Raw genomic sequence first — 26,764 nt, forward strand, 5'->3', positions numbered from 1 at the left:
GCCTCGTAAGCTTTTTATGTGAAGAAAAATTGGTTTGTGAATTGGCAAATGTGTCTCATCGAATAATTTTTCTGTTTTTGCTCAGACTGTTAACTTTAGGACGATATAGAACTGTTTGTCTTAATAACTTTTTATGCTTCATCTACCGTTCCTTAAACATTATTATAAATTGTGATGTTTGTATAAGTAGTTATGAGGTAGAGGAATTTTATATTATATTTTAAAATATATGTTAAATACAGCATTACAGTTCTTCATGTATTGTTCCCTATGATTTCTGTGATCCATGGCATGTATTGAAATAAATTTGAATAGGCAGCCGCATTAACATTTTCACCGCCGCAACCGGTTAAACCGAACGAAACAACACCAAATTGCACTTGACGCTTTATTATCACGGAATTGAATGTCTTAAACGGCACAGTTGCAAACAGAGGGCCACCAGAATCGCCCTTACAGGTATCGATTTTATTCTCACCGCCAGCACAAATGTGATCGTGGGTAATATTTATGCCGGCTGCAGCGAATATCCTCTGACAAACCTCACGTGGTTGCTGGGGAATTTGTGCATGCTGCAAAACATTTGTGTTATGACCTTTAAAAATAATATACATACATATATAAATTAAATATTTCTAGGTATTTTAATTCGAAAAAATAGATTTACTATTTTCGGTACGTCCCCAGCCGGCAATGTTAAAGTGTTGTATTTCATCGCTATGATCGTAGACGACTTGCGAAATTGGCAAACAAATGGGTCTAATATGTACTGAAATTAGCAAATAAATTACATCGTTATTTTAAAAATAAAAATAAAATATAAATCTATATCGAATCTACCTTCAGTTTTCACCTCACGTTTCAGTTTTAGTAAGGCCACATCATGCGTAAGGCGGGGAATCATATATTGAGGATGTTCGAAGATTTCCTCGATTTCATATTCCACCGGTGGCGGCAAACATAGGCGTATCGAAGAGCTAATACAGTCCACATCTGTAGAGAGATCATGTTCTCCCAAGCGCACACTAATTCTAAACGATTTTATAAGGATTTCATATTTAACAACATAAATATGAAACTGCAAGTGTTTTTGCGACTTACAATTGATCTGTTTTACAATGGGCAGCCGTCAACACGAATCTGGAGGTTATCAATGTACCACCACATAAAAATTGGCGACCCCTAACGTTGTATTTTAATAGTGCCATAAATGGATATTGACCTAGTCGTACTGTTTTTCCATTGGAAACACGATCCCCTGATAGTCGATTACATTTTACTTCCTCGAGTATAGCCAAGCCTTTAGGATTTAATTGTGATATGTAATTGGTGGCGGGGAAGTAATAATTGGTTCGGTTACAGCAAAGGTGGACTTGCTATAATAAAATAAAGCATATTTTTTAAGTTTTTAGTTGGAATTTTATGTATTATGTTTGTTCTATTAACACGATTTTTTATTGAAATGTAGTGAAGTAGTAATCGATAACGCTATCACTTAGATCAGCATGTCAATTTGTGGAACAAAATCTGGGATTCCTTCAAAAAACATTGTTAATCACCTTTAAGGGTGCTGAAAGCCTTGGGAAGCATTAATGGTATTGATTATTAGTTTTAATATTGATAAATGCAATGCTAGCGATAACAACGCGTCTCGAAGTTGTAAACATTGACTTAAGGCAGCTAAACGAAACTCGAGAAATCTTTTTCATTCTGTCAGCCTTAGTTGCGCTCATCTTAAAACCATTATTAGTTCTTTCATCTACCTAATATCTAGTTGAAATGGTTGGAATTGCGTAAAAGTAAATTTGTTAACTGATCTATCCCTCAACCTTGTGAAAGTGGCCGAGTTCACTACCATGAAATACAGTTTTATGATAAATAGATGATACCGAACTTTCAACGTTATTTCGATGAAAATCGTCAACCATTGGAAATGACGTCCGTTGAATGTGTTGGAACAGATTTTTCGTAACACCCATCAATCTCTTGCCTTGAATGAAATTTTACCCCCAATCTGGTTAAAAATAAAAGAATAGTGGCTTTTTAAACTTGGTCTCGCTGGTCAAGGACTAGCTCCTGTACGACTGCGACATCCTTTTGAACTAGAATAGAATGCAGGCGATCTTCTGAACTACTTGCTTTTAGCAAAGGTCATCTTACCGCAGTTGTAGCGGTTCTTATTGGACATTGTCCAACAACAACGTTTAGGCTAAAAATCTTCACGAACGCAAGTTGCCAAAATTGTATGGAAGAGGGTGAGGTGGAAATATCAGGGTAATTTCTTTTCCATTGTCCAGCCTTTGAAAGATTAAGGATGAAACATCCCTGCAGTCTTACCTTTAGCGAACCAGGAGACATAGCCGAAACTGACAGTAGCTGAAGCGGTCATGTTATTTTTGTTTACTATTGTTTAGCATTTCATCAGACTTACGTTTCCTAATCATTCAACTTTAATAGGAATATTCACGTTCTGTAAAGAATGTGTTTCGCGCGCTTTGCTCAACTTATGGTCAACATAATCGGCATTCATTTTTGAATAATATTCGATTGAATAGACTACGTCCAGTACGCAGTGAAGAAAATATAGCAGCCGTTGCTGATACTGTATACGAAGACCGTGGAGAGTCGATTCGGGGCCGTTCGCAGCAACTCGGACTGACGAAAGGAACGACTTGACGCATACATGTCGAGATCGTACAGTTTTTGCAAGAACTGAAGCCGCTTGACCTTCCCAAGCGACTTCACTCTAGGCTCTATGGGCTTTTAAAAAGTTCCAAGAAGATTCGAGTCAATTTTTTTTCAGCGATGAGGCCCATTTATGGCCTTTTTTGTAAACAAGCAAAAAAAGAGATTCAAGAGCTGTCATTTCATCCAGAAAAAATAACGGTTTGGTGTCGTTTGTGGGCCGGTGGAATCATAGGTCCATATTTCTTCAAAAATGATGCCGGTGAGAACGTAACCGTCAATAGCGAGCGTTATCGCGCAATGATAACCGACTATTTGATGCCTGAAATTGAAGCTCGTGATCTCGGCGAGGTTTGGTTTCAACAAGATTGTGCTACTTCCCACACATCGAACCAATCAATGGATTTATTGAGAGAACACTTCGGTGAGCAGATAATGTCAATTTTTGGCACGGTCCATTGGCCACCAAAATTGTGTGATATCGCAACGTTAGACTTTTTCTTGTGGGAATATATAAAGTCTGAAGTCTATGCGGACAATATCGCTTCGATTCAGGCCTGGGAACAAAACATTAGGCGTGTCCATCGGTAGTTACTAGTCGAAATGCTCGATCTAGTCTTCGAAAATTGTACTCAACGGATGAACCATCTGATCATCAAAAAATAAATGCCAAAGAATGTTTTTTCGAATGTTTATAAAAATTCTCCATTAAATTTGAAGTTTATCTGTTTTTTCTTTAAAAAAAAAAAAATTAGGGAACCTCGAAATGGGTCACCCTATGTATATGTATTAAAATTGGTAATGCTCATTGTACTTACATCATTTTGGCAAAACATTTTCTTCACTTCACTCGGATGTTGTATATTATTTTGTATTCTCCAATTTGTTAGATTTGCACATTCTGTATAAAGTAGACATAGTCCAGGCGAGCCATTTGGCGATCGGCAATTTATATCTTTATGTTCGTTTTCGAAAATAATCTGCTCATTATCGACAGCATTGGTGAGCATTAATATTTGCAGCATTATTATCAGCGTCAAACTTTGCGAATTAAAAGAAAGATCATAATTTACATACAAGTTTTATAACAAAATAACTTCAATGAGTTTATAGCACTTTGTTGTTGCTAATATAATTCTAATTACTACTTACTAAGAGCGATTAATCATTTGGTCCGTCATTGTGAGTTTTAAGCTAACACAACTGCCGTGCTCTAGTCGCTAACACAGCTCAAAGATAAATGATAGAATAGCGTCTAAGCAAATCAAAAATTCAATTCAAGTCTTACTTGCTTACTTATATATAGTGCTTGGCTTACTCGCTTGAGAGTGTACGATTAAAGAGACGGGTACTCAGCATGCCGTTTTTATACCAATTACAACTAGTCGACGTTAGTATTATGGTGCTGTGCGCCTAATTGTGTGCTTGGTTGATAGTGGGCTCAAATCTCATTTAAAGTGAAGTGGAGACTTTTGGAAACAGCTTATTTTTTTCTTATTATTATGGTCTTAAAAACAAAATTAGTTGTTTGTAGAATGTTGGCAACATGTGGAAACCAAAATCAAAACAATTTCATTCGACGTCCGATTACAACTAGAAAACTTCTTCAAAACAGTTAGCGACTGTGAGTACTCAAAAGCGAAAATATATTGTTTTGAGGCACCAGTTGCTTGAAATAATATTGCGCAATATTTTTTCAGCGGAATTTGCGTGTTTAAAACTCTCTATGAATTTAGTATAACTTATCAGACGTGCAGATAGGAATCATCTCGTGTAAGTTGCAAATCTGTGTAACTCAATATGGTGTGCTGGGTATATAATAGTTGAGATTCGTCATTCTTAAATTGTTTCTTCATTCTTTTGATAAATTTACGAGGTCATTTCAATAAGTCTTTCTTTAAAGTGTAGACGGATTGGCAAAGGTCTGATGTTTTAAAAAAATCATCATTTAAGCCGAACTTAGTAAATATTAAAATAACTCATTCATCAGTTACTATATGCATTATTACGTGCATGTCGGTTCAGGAGTTACTCAAGTCAACCAAAGAAGACCTAAAAAGGAAAAAGCATGTGATCGTGTGATCAAATACATCTCTCATATAACATCTGCATTCAATCAACAAAATAGAGGGATGAGGGACTATTCGCTAGAGCCAACTCGCTGGTCTTGAAAAGCTTCTTCAGCATACTTCAAAAGCTGAAATGATAAAATTTGTAAAGTACTTTACGAATTCCTAGAAATTTAAAATATAATTTTGAGCGGGAATATTGTGATTTTTTAGTTTAATCGCCGAGGCACTGACTTATCAAACCACTACATTAAGTTTGAGCATATGCTGCTCATGAATGGGAATGTGCACTTATCGCTAAAGGAAACTTTGTAATAAGTGTGTTTATTGTTTATACATACTTATTATTATGATTCAGTGGGAATTCACCCTGAATAATAGCTGAGAGCACGCTTTGCATTTACCAGCAATCCAAATATTTGACTTGAGCTTTTAAAAAGTACATGCATTTATAGTATTAGGGGTGCCCTTAGTAGTTAAAAATAAATTAATTTTTCATTATAATATTATATGTACTTATATAATATCTATATATCGGATAACTCCATTTGTAGAGTTTGGGCGAAATGATTTGCAAGTATTTTTGAGGTCGAACATTCATGTTCAGGAAATCCAATCGCTCGTCTCCCAATGCAGATAAAAAAATATGAGTTGTGTTCAGAAAAAACGGGGATTTTTCCCGTTCTTTAAAAATTAAGCAAACACTTCGTAGCTTGTTCGTGAATTCTTGGCTTAAAACATCTAACGTTGTTAAAGAGCTAAAAGCAATCTTAGAAATCGAGTTTGAGAAATATTTCGACGATTGGAAGAGGGGCTTCCCTAGGTGCATAATTTCGAATGGAAACTCTTTTAAAGGTGATTACATTAATAATAGTTTGTCAAAAAAGTCTTGCGGTATTTTTATTGAATTTTTTTTTATATTGAAATTGAAATGAATTTTTGATGACTCATGCCCAGCTCTTGACCGATGCTACGGCTGCTACTATGGTCTCTTTCGACCAATTCAGCGATTTTATCGCAATTTTCGACGACAGGCCTTCCGGAGCGTGGCGCATCTTCGACCACCTCTACACCAGAACGAAAACTTTGAAACCATCGTTGTGTGGTGGAAATGGAAACTGTATCGGGTCCATAAACTGCACAAATTTTATTGGCGGCTTGAGATGCATTCTTGCCTTTATCGTAGTAGTACTGTAAAATATGCCGTATTTTCTCTTTATTTTGCTCCATGTTTGCGACGCTATAACTCACGAACGACTTAAAAGAAACGACAATCAATCAAACACGTGTTAGCGCGTGAAATGAGCTTTCCAAAAAGGTATAGCATGACCCGATGCGACGAAAAAACTAGAACTACGCGCTTTCAGCGCCAACTAGCGAAAATACCGCAAAACTTTTTTGACAACCCATTTTATGTATCTTGGCGAGCAAATGATTGTTCTAGTATATTAGTTGCACAGGTCGTACCCCACGGTTGAATGCCATATATCCAAATCGGCTTTGTGACCGCATTGTATAAGAGCACTTTGTTGTCAAGGTTAAGTTTAGAGTTTTAGAGAGTTATTTAAAAGCCCATTTAAATTTGCAGCTCTTATCTGAATGCGAGTTATTTTACTGGATATATTATTTCTCCACGTGAGCCTTCTGTCTAGATGAGTACTAAGATATGTTACTTCATTCGCTTGGGGTACTAAAATATTGTTAATTTTAGCGAAAATGTAACATGCTTACACTTTTGTTTATTCACATTTATACGCCAGTTGGGTAGCCATTCTTCAACAGAACTTAAGTGCTCCACTAATACATATTCTTGATGCTATTATGTGGCATTAGTAACGGCTCATAAAAGCTGTGTCATCTGCAAAAGTTGATGTCAATACATTATTAGTTTTTGGAAGATCTACTGTATATACAAGTTTAAAGTATGGAGTTGGACCTAAATCACTGTCCTGTGGTACACCAGCCCTTATATGTCCTTCATCAGATATTAACTCTTCTACATTAACCATAAATTGTCTATTATTTAAATAAGACACCAATGTTTTATACAATTCTAAAGGTAGAATTTTTGTAATCTTATATAAAAAGCCTTCATGCCCTGATCAAATGCCTGAGCTAATCTAGAAACATTGCTGAACAGTACTACCTGTGCTCAAATGCTTTCCTTATTTCGTTAATAATTCTATTTACTTGCTCTATTGTGTCATGTTTTGTAGGAAACCCGAATTGGGCCGTTGGTGTTATATTATTTTCGTGGTAACACTTTTTCAATATTTGGTAACTCACTTAGTATTTTTGGGCTAATATATGTATTGTTATCATGTCCTGACGACTTTTTTGAATTAAGTTCTTTTATGATTCTAATAATTTCAGAAGTTGAAGTCTTAAAAGACTCGAGCAACTCGTTAGCTGTGTTGGGTAAGATTGACAGCTTAAAGTTGTTCTTTGAGCAGTTAGGTTGAAATACCTTTTCTAGGTGATTTGCAAAACAATTAGCCTTTAATACGCTTTTTTTCATTTACAAGTTTTTCTCTATTATTGCTGTTTCTGAGACCAAGCGGCTTATAGTTCTTGTTTGGTTTCGCTAAGACAGCTGCGTTTTTTTTAATTAAAAAAAAAAGAAAATTCCCATTATTTTTTAACACAACCCGTTTATCTCGTTATAATAATTGCATAAAGTGATACAAAATGAACATCCCTAAAATATGCGCTTGCAAATACTGCACTTCTACTGCGCAACGTACGAAGGTGCTGATACAAATCCCACGTCTTATACGACTTTTATATCACTGGTCTACATTGGTTTAGATATTTTATTGATTTTGGATATATTTGCGCTCCCTATTCATGAAACTATTAATCGTTTTATAAGATTTGCTCTTCTTTTTTAAATCCTTTTTTCCACTTTACATAAGATAAATAAAAAAAAGGAACATGAAACAAAATAATATGTATATTTATAATGTCTGTTTTTATTTGAAAAAAAGCCTACAACGAAGACATATGTTTTATTTCAAAAAACTTTTTATTTGCAATTTTTCCAGTTGACAATCTCTTTTTAAGAACCAGCACTAATCTGCCAGCGATTCTAAAGACTTTGATATTTATACCCTGAACAGGGTATATTAAGTTTGTCACGAAGTTTGTAACACCCAGAAGGAAGCGTCGGAGACCCTATAAAGTATATATATAAATGATCAGTATGTTGAGCTGAGTCGATTTAGCCATGTCTGTCTGTCTGTCTGTCCGTCCGTCTGTCTGTATATATACGAACTAGTCCCTCAGTTTTTAAGATATCGTTTTGAAACTTTGCAAACGTCATTTTCTCTTCAAGAAGCTGCTCATTTGTCGGAACGGCCGATATCGGACCACTATAACTTATAGCTGCCATACAAACTGAACGATCGGAATCGAGTCCTTGTATGGAAAACTTTCACATTTGTCAATGTATTTTCCCAAAAGTTGGCACAGATTATTTTCTAAGATCATTATGTAAAAAACGAAGGAATTGTTCAGATCGGCATACTATAGCATATAGCTGCCATACAATCTGAATGATCGGAATCAAATGCTTGCATGGGAAACTTGCTCATTTAACGATTTACGAAATTTGGTATAAATTATTGTTTATAGAAATAATGTAATATCGAAAGAAATTGTTCAGATCGGCTCACTATAGCATATGTAAAATCCGATATCCATACAAACCGAACGATCGGAATCAGGGTCTTGTATGGAAAACTTTCGCATTTGATGTGGTATCTTCACAAAATTTGACACGGATTACTGCTTAAGGTAATAACATAATCTCCATCTTCAGATCGGATTACTATAGCATATAGCTTCCATACAAACTGGACACATAGTTACTAAAAGAAATACACCTGTGAAGGGTATATTAGCTTCGGTGCACCCGAAGATAACTTTTTTTCTTGTTTTGTTTTCTGTTATTTAGATCGTGCTCAAACCGCTCTTTCTAGTCCTCACTGTCCGAAAAGTTACGCAGGTGGTTGCGGAGATTAAGTCTAACTTGAAAATCTTATATGCTCCTTGAATCTGAAAGTTTGCGAGCATATTTTTTTTCAATTACTTTATAAGTTACTGCTTTATATTTACCTAGGAAATTTTCGACTATAAGCCAAAACTAATCCAAGCTTCAATTTCCGGAACAGTCATAACCCATTCATATTACCATATTTGATGACCACTCCAAATTCTACATCTCAATTTTTCCTTTCTAAGTTTCAGAAATTTTAAAATTTGTAATTGAAACAAGCTTCGTCTACGCCCATCGCTTTGAAAATTTGCTTTATAATATGTTATACAGTAACTTAAATTATTTTCCTCAACCAACAAATGGAATTAAATCGCGAACATTTTCGCGCGATTTTTTTTACAACTTTCGACGTGGCGTAACTTGACAATCAAGGACCACTCCAAGATGAGTTTCGGAAGGGCGCACAGTGGCATTTCGGCGGAAAAAAGGATTTTTCCACTTTCCAATTTCAAAACTTTAATGATTTTGTTTTGTAAAGAAATATTTGGATAAGAAAAATTCAATAAGGTTTTCTATAAAAAGTGAAATTTTATAGTTAAAAAAACTAACAGAAGTCGACGGAAAGTTATTCAATAAAATCAGATTAAAATTATTGTCCAAATAAAGAATTTTTTTTGTGTGTAAGTTTATAGCTATGGCTTTTCATTTATTTTTTAGTGAAAATATAGCACCACTTGTTTATAAAAAAAAATTTATTGAAATTGGCAAAGTAAGCTAATTTTTAAAATTTTTCAAAAATTATACTAAAAAATATCAACTTTTCATTTTTTGAAGGAAAAAAACTTTATGTGCTTTGCCTTGTTTAGCCCTCTTACTATAAAAAAATGAAAGTTTCGAGTCCGTACTTTCAATTAAAAGAAAAAAACAACCGCCAATTACCGTCCCTTTTAGTAACATCGATTTTAATTTCACAAATACTGATGTCTTCAACAGACTTCTTATAACTTCGGATCCTTACATAAGTAGCTTAAGGCGTCATTCGAACAAAATTTCCTTAGAACTAGATCCCATTGTTAAAGATATGGTGCTTGCATATTATTACAAATAAAAACTAACACAATTTTTCGCCTGTTACATATTCAATTAAAACATTGCATATTATATTGGATTTTTATCAAGGTAAAGGTATAAATAACGTCACTTTGCGTTTAAGTTTAATTTTTTTCATCAGGAGAACTCAATTAAGAAGTGTCCCAAATTTCAAGTCCATAGGTCCAAAAATAAAAATAAAAATATGGGAGGTGGGTGTGGCAGTGGACGGTTTTCCAAGATTTTTTCAAAATTTCTTAATTTAGTCCAGAGAAGTGTTTCTGCAAAGTTTCATTGTTGTACGACCACTCCTTCTATTTTTTTCCAAGAAATGTATGGAGCAGTGCCACCGTGGGGCGTCCAAAATCAGTTGTTGTTGATATTGACCTATTGAGATTGAGATAATTATGGGCATTAGTGGGACTAGCATTTGACTGTTAAAAAAATTTGTTTGCGTTGGATTCCACACAATTTGTCGCTCAAAAAAGGCTGGTGTTGATTGGTCGAGATAAATGTTAAGAAAATATCATAGCGGTGTTTCGAAACGGGGATTAACGGAGGATAATGGGAATTTACGCGCAAGAGCCCGGAAGTGAACAACAGTCAACTGCATGGTGATTCAATATGTGCCGGACTAGACCTGACTTGGGACCGAATGACTTCTTTTTATTCCCGTTCGTAAAAAATAAACTAAGGCATGTTTTGGAGATACTCCAATCAGAGTGGCAAAAGTGCGACAATTGGTTCAAACACATGTAAAAGTGTATAGATCTTAATGGAGAATATTTTGGTAAGCAATTAAGATATTTTTGTTAAGGTTTTAAAGGCAAAAAAAGGATGTATTTATGTTTTTTTCCGGCGACATAGTAATATAATTTTATTAAATGTAATGACATAAGTATTATTGTACAACTTTTGAAGCATATTAGAAAAAATGTTCAACGAAAAATATTAATAAATAAGCCTGTGACGGTGAATCTTCAGAAGCGCCTTCAAAAAAAAAAAAAACTCGTTATAGGATCATCTGAAATAAAAAAAAATTATATGCGATTTAAAGGTGATGTATTTGTCGACTTGGAAGTAAAAAGCGCAATTTTAGCTCAAAAAAATGCGGTTAATTTGTTAATAAAAAATAGGAAAAAAATGGAAAAAAACTCCATCTGATTACCTGTTGATTTATGTGAAGAAGTAATGTTCAAATTTTCAAAAGGATCTGTTCAGTAGATTTTGAGTTCTAATATTCACGAACTTCGTTTTCGTGAAAATCGATTTGAAGTTTCAAAAGTTTCAAAGTCAGGTATCACGGCCGGTCGTTTAAAACGCTGTTACTCCCTTAGTTTGGCTATAATTGACTAAAAATTTGTACACAATATTCTCGACATATTGGTCGTTTAGAAAGAAAAATGAAAAAAATGCAAAAAAAAGATTAAAACCTTAAGCTATGTTTCTACAAATATTATAATGAATTACATAAAAAATACCCCATCCGCTACTTAAACATCTGATCTAATATATACGTTTTTTCCACATTCACTGAACAACAGCTTCAAGAAGCCTCCAGCTTCTCAATCACTACCAGCGCTTTGAATTTACGTTTTTACTTAGTTAACGTGTCTTGCCTCTTTTTTGTTTTAAGCTTGTCATTCGTCTACGACTAGCCACTAGCTTCCGTACTCTTCACATATCATTTTTGTTTTGTTTGTATCGTTATTGCATGTATTTTTGGCTATTTTGTTTTTTTTTCTGTTATTTTGTTAGCCGCGTCCAACAGTTTGTTGTGAAATAAAGCATGCCAGAGAGCATCAGACAAGAGAAAGAGTTGCCAAAAAGCTTTTTTTTTAATTTACTTGCAAAGGTGTGCTTTTGGTGCGCATGAGTGCTGAGCATAATTTCGTCAGGGCACCAACAATTTTGGCTTGGAAGGACGTGGTTGGAGTCTAGATGGCAGTGTGGTGAACTAGAGGAACAGTGTGTAGAAGCGTTAAATAATAATTGGTAAATTTAAAAAATCTAAATCTAGTAAAACTAGTTCGACATTTCCCTTGTTTGGCTTTACTAGTGATAAGATATGCATTAATATTAAAGAGCAAAGGTGGCCATTGAGGTAGAAATGTAGAAAAACTATAGAAAGAGCTTTTTTTAACTCAATTTCTGGACAACTTATTGTATATCAATTCACAATTTGTTTTACATAAAGTTCAAATTGTAGATTTAACCACCTTTAAATCATAGAACAAATGAAGTTAATTGCTTAGCAATATCTTATTACTTAATCATCAGGAAAATAATATATACAACCTCAAAATGTGTTGGTCTTTCTGAGATGACTGGAAAAACTAAGAATAAATTATGTGAGATTATGATGTGAGAATTCTGCTATTCACTAATTGAAATTATTATTTAATTTCAACAACATTTCGTTAGCGAGTTTTATAAGGAACGTTGTACAACAGTTTTTTGTAGCCTTGGACCTTGTATATTACCACACTTTTAAGATTTTCGATGTCACCTACTTTTCAACTATAACTAATAGGGCAACTAGTAATTCGCTTAGATGCGGTTCTTTACTCAGAGTACCTTACAATCACCCACCTGGACACAGCAACATTTGTTGCATCAACATGTTGCTGCTCGAAAATCACATTTTCATTCATAGCTGTGCGATATTTGTTGTTTTTATTGTTATTTACTTGTACCCCGTTACACACACGACGGAGGCCCAGGAATATTTTTTAGCGCACAACACACTCACGATATTCGAAATACAAAAAAAAAAAAAACAAAAAAAGAAAATAAAGAAAAGAAAAAAGTACACTCTTCCACACGGAAAAGCTCTCTTGGCCAATTGTGCTGTTGCTTTGGCTGTGGTGAATTGCTGTTGGCCAACATAGCGCACATATTTACGCCGTTGCAACATCAGCCGTTAGAGGAATTTTTTAAGCAAAAACCCTGCTTCAGGTCATAAACCAAACAGTCTGCAAAGGATTCTCAAAGCAAACGTTTCAGTATTTGAACGCTAGTAGCGACGCGCTCTTGAAAATCTTGTGTAGCAAATTCTAGGAAAGTGGTAATAAGAATATTTTTTGAAAAAAAAACACAAATAAACTACATTTTGAAAAATAAATTTAAATATACTTTTTTTCCGTGTGAAAAAAAAATATTTGGAAAGAAAATTGTGCAAACAAATTTTTAATATTTACCAAGTAAATTTTATCTGCAATTAAGTGGTGTAAGCAAAGTTTCAGCGGAAGTGCACGCCAACACACAAGCCAACGGCCAGCAGACGAACAGTTAAGCAGGAAACGCAACAACTGCTCTCCAATTCACGGGTACATTTTATTTCAATATTTCTTGCGTATTTATCTTTGTATCCATTTTACGACCATTGAGGGTGTTTTATTTATTTTTAACCCATTGTCGTTTAAAATTTGTTGCTTGTGAGTGGGGTTGATGAATAAGTCAACTGTCTGCTATTTTTCTTGATATTTGTTTAACTTTTTTTTTGAGATAAAACTATTGCGTTGTTTATGAAAATTAAAGTATAGATTTTATATAAAATTATGCACATAAACACAATTACGCAGAGCAGTTTTAAATATATTGTATCAGGGCATATAGGAAATAGTTCATGCCGTTGTACGCCGGGTCGTATGCGTAACTTAAAAATTGCCTCACTGAAAAATAGTGTTTTTTATGTTCAGTTCTTGTCTGTAAGGTATAAGATTCTGTTCGAAAGTTGCTGAACATTGTAAATTTTAAAAGTACTAGTTTTGGAAAAATGATGCTCCCCTTAATATGTGTTTTTAAGCATTTATTTTAGTAAGTATTGCAAAAGCATTTCTCTGCTTTTCTTTCTCAAATTTTAAATCAATTTGCTTGTTTTTGTACCAGCAGTTAATTCAATTTAAATAAGAATAAAAAATTTCACTTTATAAATTAATAACTATTACATTTTTATGATTATAAAATGAAGTTACTGGTCATAGAATTGAAAACGCTGTAAAGAAAATGAAAACGACTTTCGCCTACTTTTGCCAAACTTGTGGTGATTGATGTGATCTAGAAATTATAAATACTTTAAAGGGTTGCATGGTTGCAAAACAGCCTTTTTTCAAAATTTTTTTAACAATTTCTTTCTCATAAAAAAAAATGAAATATTGAGTTAGAGTTTTTTATTGTTGCCAACATACACTATTAACAAAGAAATTCTGAAATTTTTGGAAAAAAATTTAAACACGGTCAATGCGACGCCATTTCCAGTGACCCCTCTGAAAAAATAAGTCTAAAGTGAAAAAAACGTGTTTTAGATAAAATCTCAACATAGAACTTGGACGAAGGAAAAAAAATTGAAAATTCGATTTTAGGAAGACATTTTTACCAAAAAATTAAATTCAAAAAATTGTGTTCGAAAAAAAATCCTTTATCTAGGGCTTTAAGAATTGTATTTCAAAGATTTGTGTGAAATTTCATGAATATCGGCTAAGTAGTTCTCGAGAAATCTTGCCAACCAACTTCAAAAACACAGTTTCATGAAAAACGCGCTTAAAGAGGGCGTACTTAGCCTATCTATCCACAAGTTCTAGAGGCTGTATCTCGAAAACTATTACTCGAATCATCTTTAATCGGGTTTTTGAAACCCCTAAACACATGTAACGCCTTAAAACCTTATTCATAACAAAGATCAAAGATCTAACACATGTTTGAATTGAAACTTTTAATAAAAGTTTGTTCTAGTTATGGCTTAATCGAAACAAAGAAACTCCTGTTTATACAAAAAAAACTTGACTCATTGAAATAAGCAAGTATTTCCTCACATGTTTGTAGTTATATACGAAGGCTAGGCACTTATTGGTATAGGTCTAATAGCAGATGGTATTTAAACTTGTGTACTTTAGAGTAATACTAAGCAAGTTATGGAAATGTGATTATAGTAGTCGTGAGATCTATATAAACTATTTCTTCTTTCGGAGTCTAAAGCTATAAAAATATTTACTTCCAACACATTTCGCTACTGGGAAGGCAATAAAAAAGTTAGTAGAATTGTCTTTTGACCATGTATTCAAGCTGAGGGAGGTATATAAAAAAGTCAGTCAGCCAAAGAAGTAATAAAATAAAACGGTATATTTTAATTATTTCCAACCAATTGACTTTACAATGAATAACTTGAATACACAGCAAAACCTATTTTTCAGCTTATTCTTAGTCGAGAAGAAACAGTTACCGAAAATGTGCGTATATTTCAGAGTGAAAAATTTGTAATGTCGTTCGCTCCAAACTACATTGATAATCTCATAAACAAAATCAAAATAAAGTTTTGCTGAAATATATGAAAGCAAAAGAAAACATTATTTAAATCAAAAGTAAAATATGTACTATGTGTTAGCGAGGAAAATTAAGAGAATTTAAAAATCAAAAACTAGAAAATAGTAATCGACAACTTCCTATAGAAATAAACATTTGCTTAAAACATGAAGAGTATTATATTAAATATGGTAGCCTTTATAAAGTTTAATATCATGGTGGAAAAATTTCAAATCGATCTTCTATCGTTTGGGTGACATACTTTATTGCAATGTATAATACTGTATTGAATAGAAAATTTTCACAAAACAAAACTATGTGGCTCAAGTTTTTAGAATCTTTCCAGAACTTCTTCTGCAGTGACTTCAATGTCATGATGCGTGTGCAGCAACCGCAGGCCGATCAATCTATCTTGAAGCATGTTTGTCCTGAGCCACGTTCATGTGGCGAAGTGTCGAAAAAGAGCGTTCAGAGCTCGCCATTGGAAGTGTGCAGAAAATGCGAAGAAAACTATGAATTATGGTATAGGTCTATATTGCATTTCTTCAATGTTTCCAATGTACATAGTAGTCGATAACTTGTTGTCTTTTGATTTTTCCTTCTGCCCCCATTAGCACTGCCGGTGATCAAGTTCACCTTTGAGCTTCAAACGACGTTGTCATTATCCAAAAGGCCTTTGAATTTAATATTCTTCATTTCCTTGATTTTCAAAGCACATACTTTTTCTGGAAGCAGCAAACTCAGTTGAAATTCATGCAATACTTCTCTAGAAAAGCGCGTCTTCAAATATTCGCCGATTGTATCCAACAGAGGAATGTACACTGAGACCCCGTAGTATTCTTCGCAAGTTATCACCAGAAATTTTCGTGTGTTGTTTGTCGGCCGCAGATTCTTAATTTTATTTGTCAACTTTCACTTCTGCCACCATTTTTTTGTCACTGAATAAATGGATCGAAAATGTTCCTCAGTTTTTTGTCTTTCGATTCTTTCTGAAGAATCACGCTGAGTGAATGAGAATATCACAAAAAATCCCAATTATAAATTGAAAATTACTAATAAGCCATTTACCCCTACTGAACTGTCCTCCCTCTGATTCCGCCACTGATTAACTATTTATTTGATTTTGAAAAGTCTTTTATACGAACTAAAGCCTATTAAAAAAATACATTTGACGATTAAAAAACAAGTAAGGAAGAGCTAAGTTCGGGTGTCACCGAACATTTTATACTCTCGCATGATAAAGTGATAATCGAGATTTCATTATCCGTCATTTACATATTTTTCAAATATCGTATTTGTGTAAAGTTGTATTCCGCTATCGTCATTGGTTCCTAATGTATATATTATACAGAGAAGGCATCAGATGGAATTCAAAATAGCGTTATATTGAAGAAGAAGGCGTGGTTGTGAACCGATTTTTCGTGCATATCATCAGGGTGTTAAGAAAATGTTATATACCGAATTTCATTGAAATCGGTTGAGTAGTTCCTGAGATATGGTTTTTGGTCCATAAGTGGGCGACGCCACGCCCATTTTCAATTTAAAAAAAAAAAGCCTGGGTGCAGCTTCCTTCTGCCATTTATTCTGTAAAATTTAGTGTTTCTGACGTTTTTTGTTAGTCGGTTAACGCACTTTTAGTGATTTTCAACATAACTTTTGTATGGGAGGTGGGCGTGGTTATTTTCCGATTTCTTCCATTTTTGAACTGTATATGGAAATGCCTGAATTAAACGACTCTATAGAGTTTGGTTGACATAGATATAGTAGTTTCCGAGATATGTACAAAAAACTTAGTAGGGGCGGGGCCATCTTAAGTAAAAAGTCTACTGGAAAGCTTATCTGTCTCACGAGTGTTGGAGATAAAAGTATTGAACTTAAAAATCAATCTAACGAGTTGAGTTACATTTATTTATCGTGGAAATATGTTACGCAATTGCTATTACTATATACACATATGTATGTATACTTGTATGTCAAACCATTCAGTAAGATCGGACCAGTAAAGCGGGTATTTCTTCACATTGCTTTTAGATGGAAAAACCGATCAATCATTTGCGGTAGACATAAAACCAAAAGAATACTTCATTCGATACACAAATTCATTATTAAAGAATTGAACTCATTTCTAGATAAGACATCAATTTGAATAATGCACTGAATCAGAGTGCAGTTGAATTTAAAGAGAACTCTTATTTGCCAGTAAAAACAAACGCCAAAAATAGTTGTGTTGACGCGGACAAATAAAAATTCAAAGAGACACTCACTTATACAACGCACAAGATATTAATTTAATTGCATAAGAAAGCAATAAAAGTCGTAAATATTGAAATTTAAACATTTAAATAAATATTGAATTGAGTTGAAAGTGGGGACTATATTAGTTCTGCAAAGCTAGGTACGAGGGCTACTGCAATAACAAATGAGTATTCAATGGAAATAAATTAATCTTGCAAAAGCAATTAATGAAATCAGAAGCCAAATCGGTATAAAATAGATAATGGGTTGTCAAAAAAGTCTTGCGGTATTTTTACTGATTTTGTTTTTTTTTTTTATGAAATTGAAATGAATTTTTGATGACTCATGCCCAGCTCTTGACCGATGCTACGGCTGCTACTATGCCGGTCTCTTTCGACCAATTCAGCGATTTTATCGCAATTTTCGACGACAGGCCTTCCGGAGCGTGGAGCATCTTCGACCACCTCTACACCAGAACGAAAACGTTGAAACCATCGTTGTGCGGTGGAAATGGAAACTGTATCGGTTCCATAAACTGCACAAATTTTATTCGCGGCTTGAGATGCATTTTTGCCTTTATCGTAGTAGTACTGTAAAATATGCCGTTTTTTCTCTTTATTTTGCTCCATGTTTGCGACGATATAACTCACGAACGACTTAAAAGAAACGACAATCAATCAAACAAGTGTTAGCGCGTGATATATAAAAACTAGAACTACGTGCGTTCAGCGCCAACTAGCGAAAATACCGCAAGACTTTTTTGACAACCTATTATGATTTAAGTTGAGAAAAATATTTTCACTTTATTTGGCAACCTCATCAAAGCGTTTGAAGTGTCCATACACTGGAGAAAATTAAAAAGAATCGGTGCATTCCATATCATATTTATAATAGTTTTGCATCTACTACGTCTCAATATTTGTCTACAAGAATGTATGACAAGAATAACAGCAAACTTGAGTTAAAACTGAAGAGATTTGTGACTAAAAGTTTGCTTACTCAACCAATACATAGGCCTAAGGTGCATGTAATTACCTGTACCTTAAAAATTGCCTTTTTAAATTGTTTCTACTGATTACTAAAGATATTTACTTTGAAATTACAAACTTTCAGTTAACCTAAGATTTTCATCTGACAACTACGAAATTTTGAAATATTTTTGTTGCAATGAATCAGAAGTGGTTAGTCAAAATAACTAAGCCCGTTGCTGTTTCGTCACATTTCTGCTCGTAACCTTTGAGTTGCACTCTCGTGTCGAAAAAGATTCACGTGAAAGCAACAGAAAAACTAGCTACTTAAATTCAATAAAAGTGAATATATATAAGAGGTGATCCATTTTGAGGTTCACTAATTTTTTAAAGAAAAAAACACAGAAATTTCAAATATAGTGGGGAATGTTTATTACCTTTCGAAACAACATTTTTTGTCATTTATGTTTGGAAGATTATCGCTTTCAAATGTTGGCCGCTACGTCTCAGGTGGTCCATCCATTGAGTACAATTTTTGATGACTCGATGATCGACGGTTACGTTCTCACCGGCATTTTTAATCAAATATGAACCGATGATTCCACCGGCCCACAAACCACACCAAACTGTTGTTTTTTCTGGATAAAATGACAGCTTTTTGAATCGCTTCAGATTACTCTACGTTGCTAATGCGACAAGTTTGCTTGTTAACATTCCCAATAAGCCAGAAATGGGCCTTATCGTTGAAAAAATTTGACTCGAAAATGTCGGATCTTCTTGGAGCTTTTCAAGAGCTCATGAAGCGAAGTCATGTCGCTTGAGAAGGTCGAGCGGCTTCAGTACTTCCACAAGCTGTATTTTGTACGCTTTCCTCTCCTTGGGTCACCCAGTTAATTCATTAATATCGTACAATTGCTTATTGTTTGGTCTCCTGTTATGTAATATAATAGTTTGTACTATTCGCCATTATTCAAGTTTCATAAATTGGACTCAAGTTTCAAGTTGTCGTGTATCGTTTTCAGCTTATGGTAGAAATAATATAATATATAGTAAAAATTCCAATCAACTGCTTTTTTTTAATTAAATATTTTTGGTTCTGAAATGTAATAATACATGAATACACACATTTCGCTTTCATTCATGAGAAATATAAAGCCTTTGGCAACGCCGACCGCAACGTTTTTTATTGTTTCTAATTGAGACCGCAACGTAAAGGAATTAGCAGCTAATTGGTTTTATGCGCTTTGTTTGTTCTTTTATTTAAAAATTGTTTTTTTTTTTTCATTCAAGGCATTGAAATTATAATTTCTTGCTCTGATTTGCTTAATCGAAATAAAAATTTTTTTTAATAATTTCCGTTATATATACATACATACATACATATGCTTGTAAGGTGCATAAGCATGTTTGCATAAATTTGATGCGGCTCATTAAACGTCACAGTGGAATTTCCTGTTTATACTCATTTACAAATAGGCGATTATTATTGCAAAATACTGTGTACTGTGTAAAAAGAATCATATTAAGCAGTGGAAAAGATTTCTTTCCATGCTGAGCAAAATTCATACCACTTTATAATGAATTAAGATTTTCCACTTACGTCAGCATTAAGCGTGAAATATCAGCGCTCGTGTTTTTCCGATTTGTAATAGAAGCATGAATGGCTTACATACTTGTATGTACTATGTACATACATACATATATGAGTAACCAGTAACACAGACCAACACTCAATTTGCTTCTTTGAATTTATCAACTGATTCTAGTTAATTTGGGCGCGCTGAATTCAAATCTGTAATCAGTTTGTCTCTATCAGCTCTAGTTTTCATGATATAGCTTTTTTATACCCTCCACTTAACTTATGAACTGAAAAAAAAAAAAATATTTTTTCTAATTTTGTCGGGCTGTGTAATCAATTAGCAATATAATATAGTGAAGAAATATGAAATTTACCGTATATAAATACGCAAAAAAATCGATTTTTCACCAAAATTATTTTAATTATTTATAAAAAAATGTATATCAATGAGAAAACATCTCCGTTTAATTACTAAAAATATATATTTAAAAAGTGTTGTTGGGTTAAAATTTGAGACTAAGAGGTTTAGCCGTAATCTTTCTCACCGCCTGTAACAACACCCAGTTGTCTTGGTTCAAAGTTTGGCCTTGTACTACCAAGCACTCTGAAACACCTTTTCAAATTAGCGTGTAACTTCGAAAGTACTCAACGCAACAATATGAAATTTTCTCCTTGTATTCTTAAATATATGTACATTAAGAAAAAATAAATAAAAAAAATCGATTTTTTGAAAATTTTAACTGTATATAACCCCTGAAAGAAAAAATTATCTTGTTCGAGATCTTTGAAATGAAAATCTATTATTGCCATCGATAAAAATATATGCATATAATAGTATAATAGTTGTCTTTGTTTCCTCAAATTTTGGAGAGTGCAGAATCGAACAAACAACGGGCATAAATCGCATAGACTGGCATAATTAAATAGAGCTAAGAGATTATACGTAGGTTGCTTTTTTTCGGGGTTAGAGAACAAAAACAGATATCTCATCGAATATTGCTTTATTGTTTTTCAAAATAATCTCAAATAAAATCTTTTGTATACACTCTTGTACGTTTGAACTAATTGTCGGAGCACTTTTGCTAATCAGTTTAAGGTATCTCCAAAACATAGTTTCTGAACGCATCTACCACCTCTTCTGGTGTCGCAAAACGGTGACCTATTAGTTTATCTTTTACATACGGGAATAAAAAGAAGTAATTTGGTCCCAAGTCAGGATTATACGGTGGATGACTTATCAAATTGATGTTATAGGGGCTCAAAAGTGCCGTTTCGATGTGTGAGAGTTTGCTTTGTCGTGGTGCAGAGTGATCCGTCTTCGGCGGTTGGTTTTTCTGTGTTATTGAAAGACAAATGGCAACCAAATGGTTGTGTACTACTCAAAATTTACACTTGTTTTAGTGGTATGATTGCGTTGTTCTAGTGGTTCAAAAAAACAGGTAACCATTTGCTTGGAAGTGCTTCTTACGCGAATAGTTTTTGTTGGATTCGGCTCATTTCGAAACACTTATACAGTCGACTGCTGTTTACTTTTGGGCTCCACGATTCATCACTTGTCTCCTCAGCCACGATTCAGAGTTTCATAGTTCTGCCGCAGTTTGGGATTACAAGAGTCTTCATATTCCACATGCACCCATTCAACTGTTCCAAAGTGTATAAAGTTAAAATAATAGTTTCTCATTAGTAAACAAGTAAGCCGAGAATTAAAGATAAAAGATCTGAAAAAATATTTGCTAAGGACAGTGTAGGAAAAAAATAGATTATTCAACTAACTTAATATTACTGTGTAACTATATCCAGTTTTTAATGAAAATTTGCAACAAAATTCGAAATTTTTCGTTCAAAGAGTAGAATTGCAATAAATTTTAGATCACATTCTTAGAAAAATTAAGTATTTTGCATAAAGGAAAACATTTTGTATATAAAAAAGAATACATAAGTATTAATTCCACTTCCTGCTCATCAAATTGCTATGTTGACTCACTTCAATAAATCATTCCCGAAAATGGTGTGCAGCAGCTTATTAGAAACCGAAACATCAGCCATTGCACGAATCATTGAATTATAGCATTCAAGGCAGGATAATAAATTAGACCGCAGTAAAGAAGCGCCACATAAATTTTCAACTTAATAGACGTTATAAATTTATTACATTTTCACTGTATAAAATATGTAAGTTATTACGTTTTGAATTATTTATAAAAATGACCACAAAACGCATGAAGTTCGTAAATATCAAATTCAAAGAAAAATAAGGAAATTTAATAAATTCGTCATATTTAGCGAGGGAAAATAGTTTACTTTAGAAATATATGGCGCATCTGGTTGGAATGTTAGAGTATCATGAAAAATAAAATTGTTTTCTTGGAGTAATAATTCAGTTCAAAGAAATATTTTTAAAACCAATTACTTACACTTAACACAGTTTATATATGAATATAAACATTATTTCGCCAAAAAAAATGTATTGAAATATACTCGCAGTTGAAATATGCCAAATATGTTTGAAGTGTTAATTACAAGGCGATAAAAACTTGCAGTCAGCTGCTGTACTCGCTGCTAACGAGAAATTCCATCACAACGGCGACGACTGCGTTGCCCGTCGAGTTGGTGATAAATAGTACCTACGTATGTGGCATGTGAGTGCGTAAATCATTATGCGCGTGAGTATGCCTGGGGGTATTTGTAGAATTCATAAGGCATTCATGACGTTTAATGGGCGATTAAAGGAATTTGTGCACTTACTCACTAAAAGGAAGAAAATTTCATAATAAGAATGGAACACTATGTATGTATGTATGTATAGTTAATATTGATATTAATATATCTGTCAGTTATTGGTGCGGATAGATTTCAAATACTCCTTCGTAATACCAGTACACGATCATAGTTTACGAATTATCTAAAACGCGCGAAAAAAATGCATAAAATCGCTTTCTCTCTCTCTGAATAGGTGAGAACTTAGAATAAGAGCATACCATAAATTGAAGAATAAGCTCAGCAAAATTTTTGGGATATTTAATGGGTTGTCAAAAAAATCTTGCGGTATTTTTATTGATTTTTTTTTTTATTGAAATTGAAATGAATTTTCGATTGCTCATGACCAGCTCTTGACCGATGCTGCTGGTCTCTTTCGACCAATTCAGCGATTTTATCGCAATTTTCGACGATAGGCCTTCCGGAGCGTGACGCATCTTTGACCACCTCTACACCAGAACGAAAACTTTGAAACCATCGTTGTGCGGTGGAAATGGAAACTGTATCGGGTCCTAAACTGCACAAATTTTATTGGCGGCTTGAGATGCATTTTTGCCTTTATCGTAGTAGTACTGTAAAATATGCCGTATTTTCTCTTTATTTTGCTCCATGTTTGCGACGCTATAACTCACGAACGACTTAAAAGAAACGACAATCAATCAAACACGTGTTAGCGCGTGAAATGAGCTTTCCAAAAAGGTATAGCATGACCCGATGCGACGAATAAAACTAGAACTACGCGCTTTCAGCGCCAACTAGCGAAAATACCGCAAGACTTTTTTGACAACCTAATATATAGCGTACGGTACAAGTAGGTGTGTACCGTAATGACAAAACATCACTGAAATAGAAAATTCCAACAATAAACTCGAAGTTGCACAGTATATCTGCACTCGTGCTCGGTTCTTCATCTCTATCTGAAGAGTCCTTGGGTTCATTTTCATAAGTATCTTTCGTAAGTTCACCGAAAGCGTCTATGAACGTCACAAAATCCTCCGAATATTTATTTGTTTAATTGTGGATTTTTTATGCCCCGTGGATCCGCCCTTTATTAGTGAGAGATCAATATGATATGACAATTTTTAAGCAAATTGGTTGCCATCGTTTGTGAAAATCAGCAATTTTATAGAAATATTTAACTTTCATAGCTGGCTACATATTTCTTGAGAAGATTGGACAGTTAAAGGAATATCTCTAAAAGCAACATACTTGTATTTACCCTGTCAAGATCATTTAGAGTTGGAAATTTGTATGTAAAAGCTAAAGGTGGATATAATTACTATGTTCTATCCAGTATACTGGTGTTTGTATTTTTATGAAGGGTTACCACCACTTTCACAATTTTGAGTTCCAAAACATGTACGGAAGAGCTAAGTTCGGGCGTAACCGTACATACTCTTGCAACTTGCTAGAATCAAAGCCAGGGAAATACTTTAAGGTGTTGGAAAAAATTCATAATAAAAATGTTGTGTTACAATCAAATTCGGCATTTTATTAACTTATAGACTCACTAAATTTGATTACTCTATTTTATTCATGGTTTCCTCATATGCCATATATATTTTAGCTTAGCTTTTTTAATTAGCTTGATTTTAATACAAATATTTCGTGTCCGAGAAAAACATCAACCAGAGGATCCAAAGTTGTTGTACGAGTATTGGACCTTGGCCATGGTGTAGACCAATTTAATTTATACTCAGCGCTAAAAAACTGATTGACTTAACTTTTGGCATTGCTCAAGTATACTCGATAACATATTTTTTTAACAATTTTATGAGGATAACTCATACACTGAACGACATATTCGGCTTGAAATCTGCCAGAATAACGAAAATCATTATTTCGTTCGTTGCCAGATAGTAGTTATCTCTAAATGTTCGAGTTCAATATGAAGTTAATCAACACCTGAAGGTGTTCGGCAGGCTTTGATCCTTGCAAGTTGTGAGAGAATCAAATGATTATTTACACCCAAACTTAACCCTTCCTTACTTGTTAATTCTACAGTTATATATAATTCTGTATATCATAGGTATTACAAACAAGCATTTGGTGAACAAATTAATAGTCTCTGGCAACATGTTGCGAAAGTATAAAAATTCCACACCGCACTTATGTAATCATTAGACACATATTTAATATTATCGGTACTGATGGGTATCACACGTATTTCACTTTGTATAAGTTGGGGATTTCAAAGCCAAATTACTCAGCGTGTGAAATGTGAAAAAATTTCCATAATTGTTTATTAATTTACGAATTCTAAGTCTATAATTGCTTTTTTAGTGTTTATCAAGCCTTAAATAAACACACTCATGTGGCGGTGTATACATTAATGAGTGGTTAAGCGATCAGACATGAACTTCAAAGAAAAATTCTCGGTTTTAATACGTAAAGTATATTAAAAACATTTTCTAAGGTATGAGATGTAAGATGATGTGAATTTACTACTGAGCAATAAAAGCTATGTATGTATATAAGTAGGTAGACATGCTTCATATGTATTTTTAGCGAATATGCACGTGCTTGGCTACTGCTGTAGTGACTTACCTTGCAATGGTGCATAAATTAAGCAATAATTATGATCTCTTAATTTACAAATATATATACACACATTGCATATTCTTAAGAACAAGCAGACCTTTAATTCAGTGCACTAAAGTGTTTTGTGTTCGGCAATGTTCGCCTGTCTAATTAGTGTGAAATGTAGCGCGTCGCCATCGTCATTGTTTCTGCTCAATTTAGGGGCATCTGTTAGACGTGATGTGCAATAAAACATGAATTCCGAAGTGTTGCAATGCTTATGTTGAATATTTGGGCATGTGATACGTTGGAATTATGTAAATAAGTACGTAAATATTCAGCTTTACTGAAGTAGATGTGATCGTAAGCATAATAATGTGTTGCGCATATTTTTATCAACTGAGTTTTAGTTTGTTTATGATAATTTTTATTCTTCTTAAATCTAGCCGAAACTCGAAAATATCTCGAAAACACTTGAATTATAAAAATTAATTTCTGCTTTAATAAAATTGAGGAAACTAGTCGAAAATCTTATAGAAACTGTATAAAATAATATATAAAAAATTAAGCTTTGAAGTTGTTGGAATCTAGTCGAAAATTTCATTGGCTCTAATAAGAAAGTTTCCTTAAATGTGTTGAGCATTACCTTTAAAACCGGTCGAACGTTTTCATTGAAAGAACAAAAATTAATAAAAAAGTAGAATGGTAAAAAAAAATTTAATTACAAACACTAATACCTCTGATAAAAAGGGGGTCACTAATTCGAGGCCGTTGTGTTCTGTTCATTGGAGGTGCTTTTTGCGTGGCGTGTCCCAAACCCAGCGCACAATCCTGAGGTGGGATGATTCCCATTTTCACTTTAGCTCGCCTTCAAACGGATTTTTTTTGGCTACTCAGAGGATACTTGATCTAAGACTGGAAGTCGTGAGCTGCTTGACCCATATGTAAAATAATCGTTGCTTACCACTCCCAAGTGAATGGCCCCAGAGCTCCATCCTCTCGTTGAGCAATACCAAAAACTTTGTCAGGATCGGGGAAGGTCTCTCTGAGCCGTCCGATACCAAACGAGGTTTCAGACAAGGCGACTGCCTATCGTGCGATTCTTCAATCTATTCCTGGAGAAAATAATTCGAGCTGCAGAGCTGAATAGAGAAGGTACAATCTTTTTCAAGAGTGTACAACTGCTGGCGTACGCCGATGACATCGATATCATTGGCCATAAAAACCGTGCCGTTAGTGCTGCTTTCTCCAGGTTGGACAAAAAAGCGAAGCAAATGGGTCTGATAGTGAACGAGGACAAGACGAAATATCTCCTGTCCTCCCGACTTGGCTACCATGTCACTGTTGTCAGTCATAACCTCGAAGTCGTAAATAAATTCGTTTATCTTGAAACCAGCATTAACACCAGCAACAATGTCAGCCTCGAAATCCAACGCAGAATATCTCTTGCTTCTTGCTTGGCGGTACTTCGGACTGAGTAGGCAATTCAGAAGTAAAGTCTTCTCCCGACGAACAAAAACCAAACACTATAAGTCACTCATCATCCCCGTCCTGCTATATGGTG

At 34.0% G+C, this 26,764-nt stretch overlaps 2 protein-coding genes across 2 annotated transcripts in view; one reads left to right on the forward strand and one right to left on the reverse strand.

Annotated features, from left to right (window-relative positions):
• Positions 1–190: 190 nt before the first annotated feature.
• Positions 191–3,971, reverse strand: LOC126757032 (serine protease grass-like). Its single transcript, XM_050470615.1, has 6 exons — positions 3,838–3,971; positions 3,504–3,726; positions 1,102–1,376; positions 841–1,031; positions 668–769; positions 191–595 (listed from the first exon to the last, which is right to left on the reverse strand). The coding sequence occupies exons 1-6, from the start codon at positions 3,864–3,866 to the stop codon at positions 255–257; spliced, it is 1,161 nt and encodes a 386-aa protein (XP_050326572.1). The 5' UTR covers positions 3,867–3,971; the 3' UTR covers positions 191–254.
• An 8,830-nt stretch (positions 3,972–12,801) lies between these two features.
• LOC126757040 (calbindin-32) overlaps positions 12,802–26,764 on the forward strand; it is a 242,897-nt gene continuing 228,934 nt past the window's right edge. The window contains exon 1 of the mRNA XM_050470627.1: positions 12,802–13,169. The gene's annotated coding sequence lies outside the window, so the exon portion shown is untranslated. The remainder of the gene's footprint in view (positions 13,170–26,764) is intronic.

The sequence above is a fragment of the Bactrocera neohumeralis genome, chromosome 4 (genome assembly GCF_024586455.1).
Source record: "Bactrocera neohumeralis isolate Rockhampton chromosome 4, APGP_CSIRO_Bneo_wtdbg2-racon-allhic-juicebox.fasta_v2, whole genome shotgun sequence".
Taxonomy (NCBI): Eukaryota; Metazoa; Arthropoda; class Insecta; order Diptera; family Tephritidae; genus Bactrocera; species Bactrocera neohumeralis.

Excerpts from the sequence above, each read along its gene's own strand:
- LOC126757032 (XM_050470615.1), bottom strand. The coding sequence starts at position 3,866 with ATGACGGACCAAATGATTAATCGCTCTTA. Across the intron at positions 770-840 it reads ACGTGAGGTGAAAACTGAAG|TACATATTAGACCCATTTGT; the intron begins GTAGATTCGATA and ends TGCTAATTTCAG. Across the intron at positions 596-667 it reads CTGGGGACGTACCGAAAATA|GTCATAACACAAATGTTTTG; the intron begins GTAAATCTATTT and ends TTATTTTTAAAG.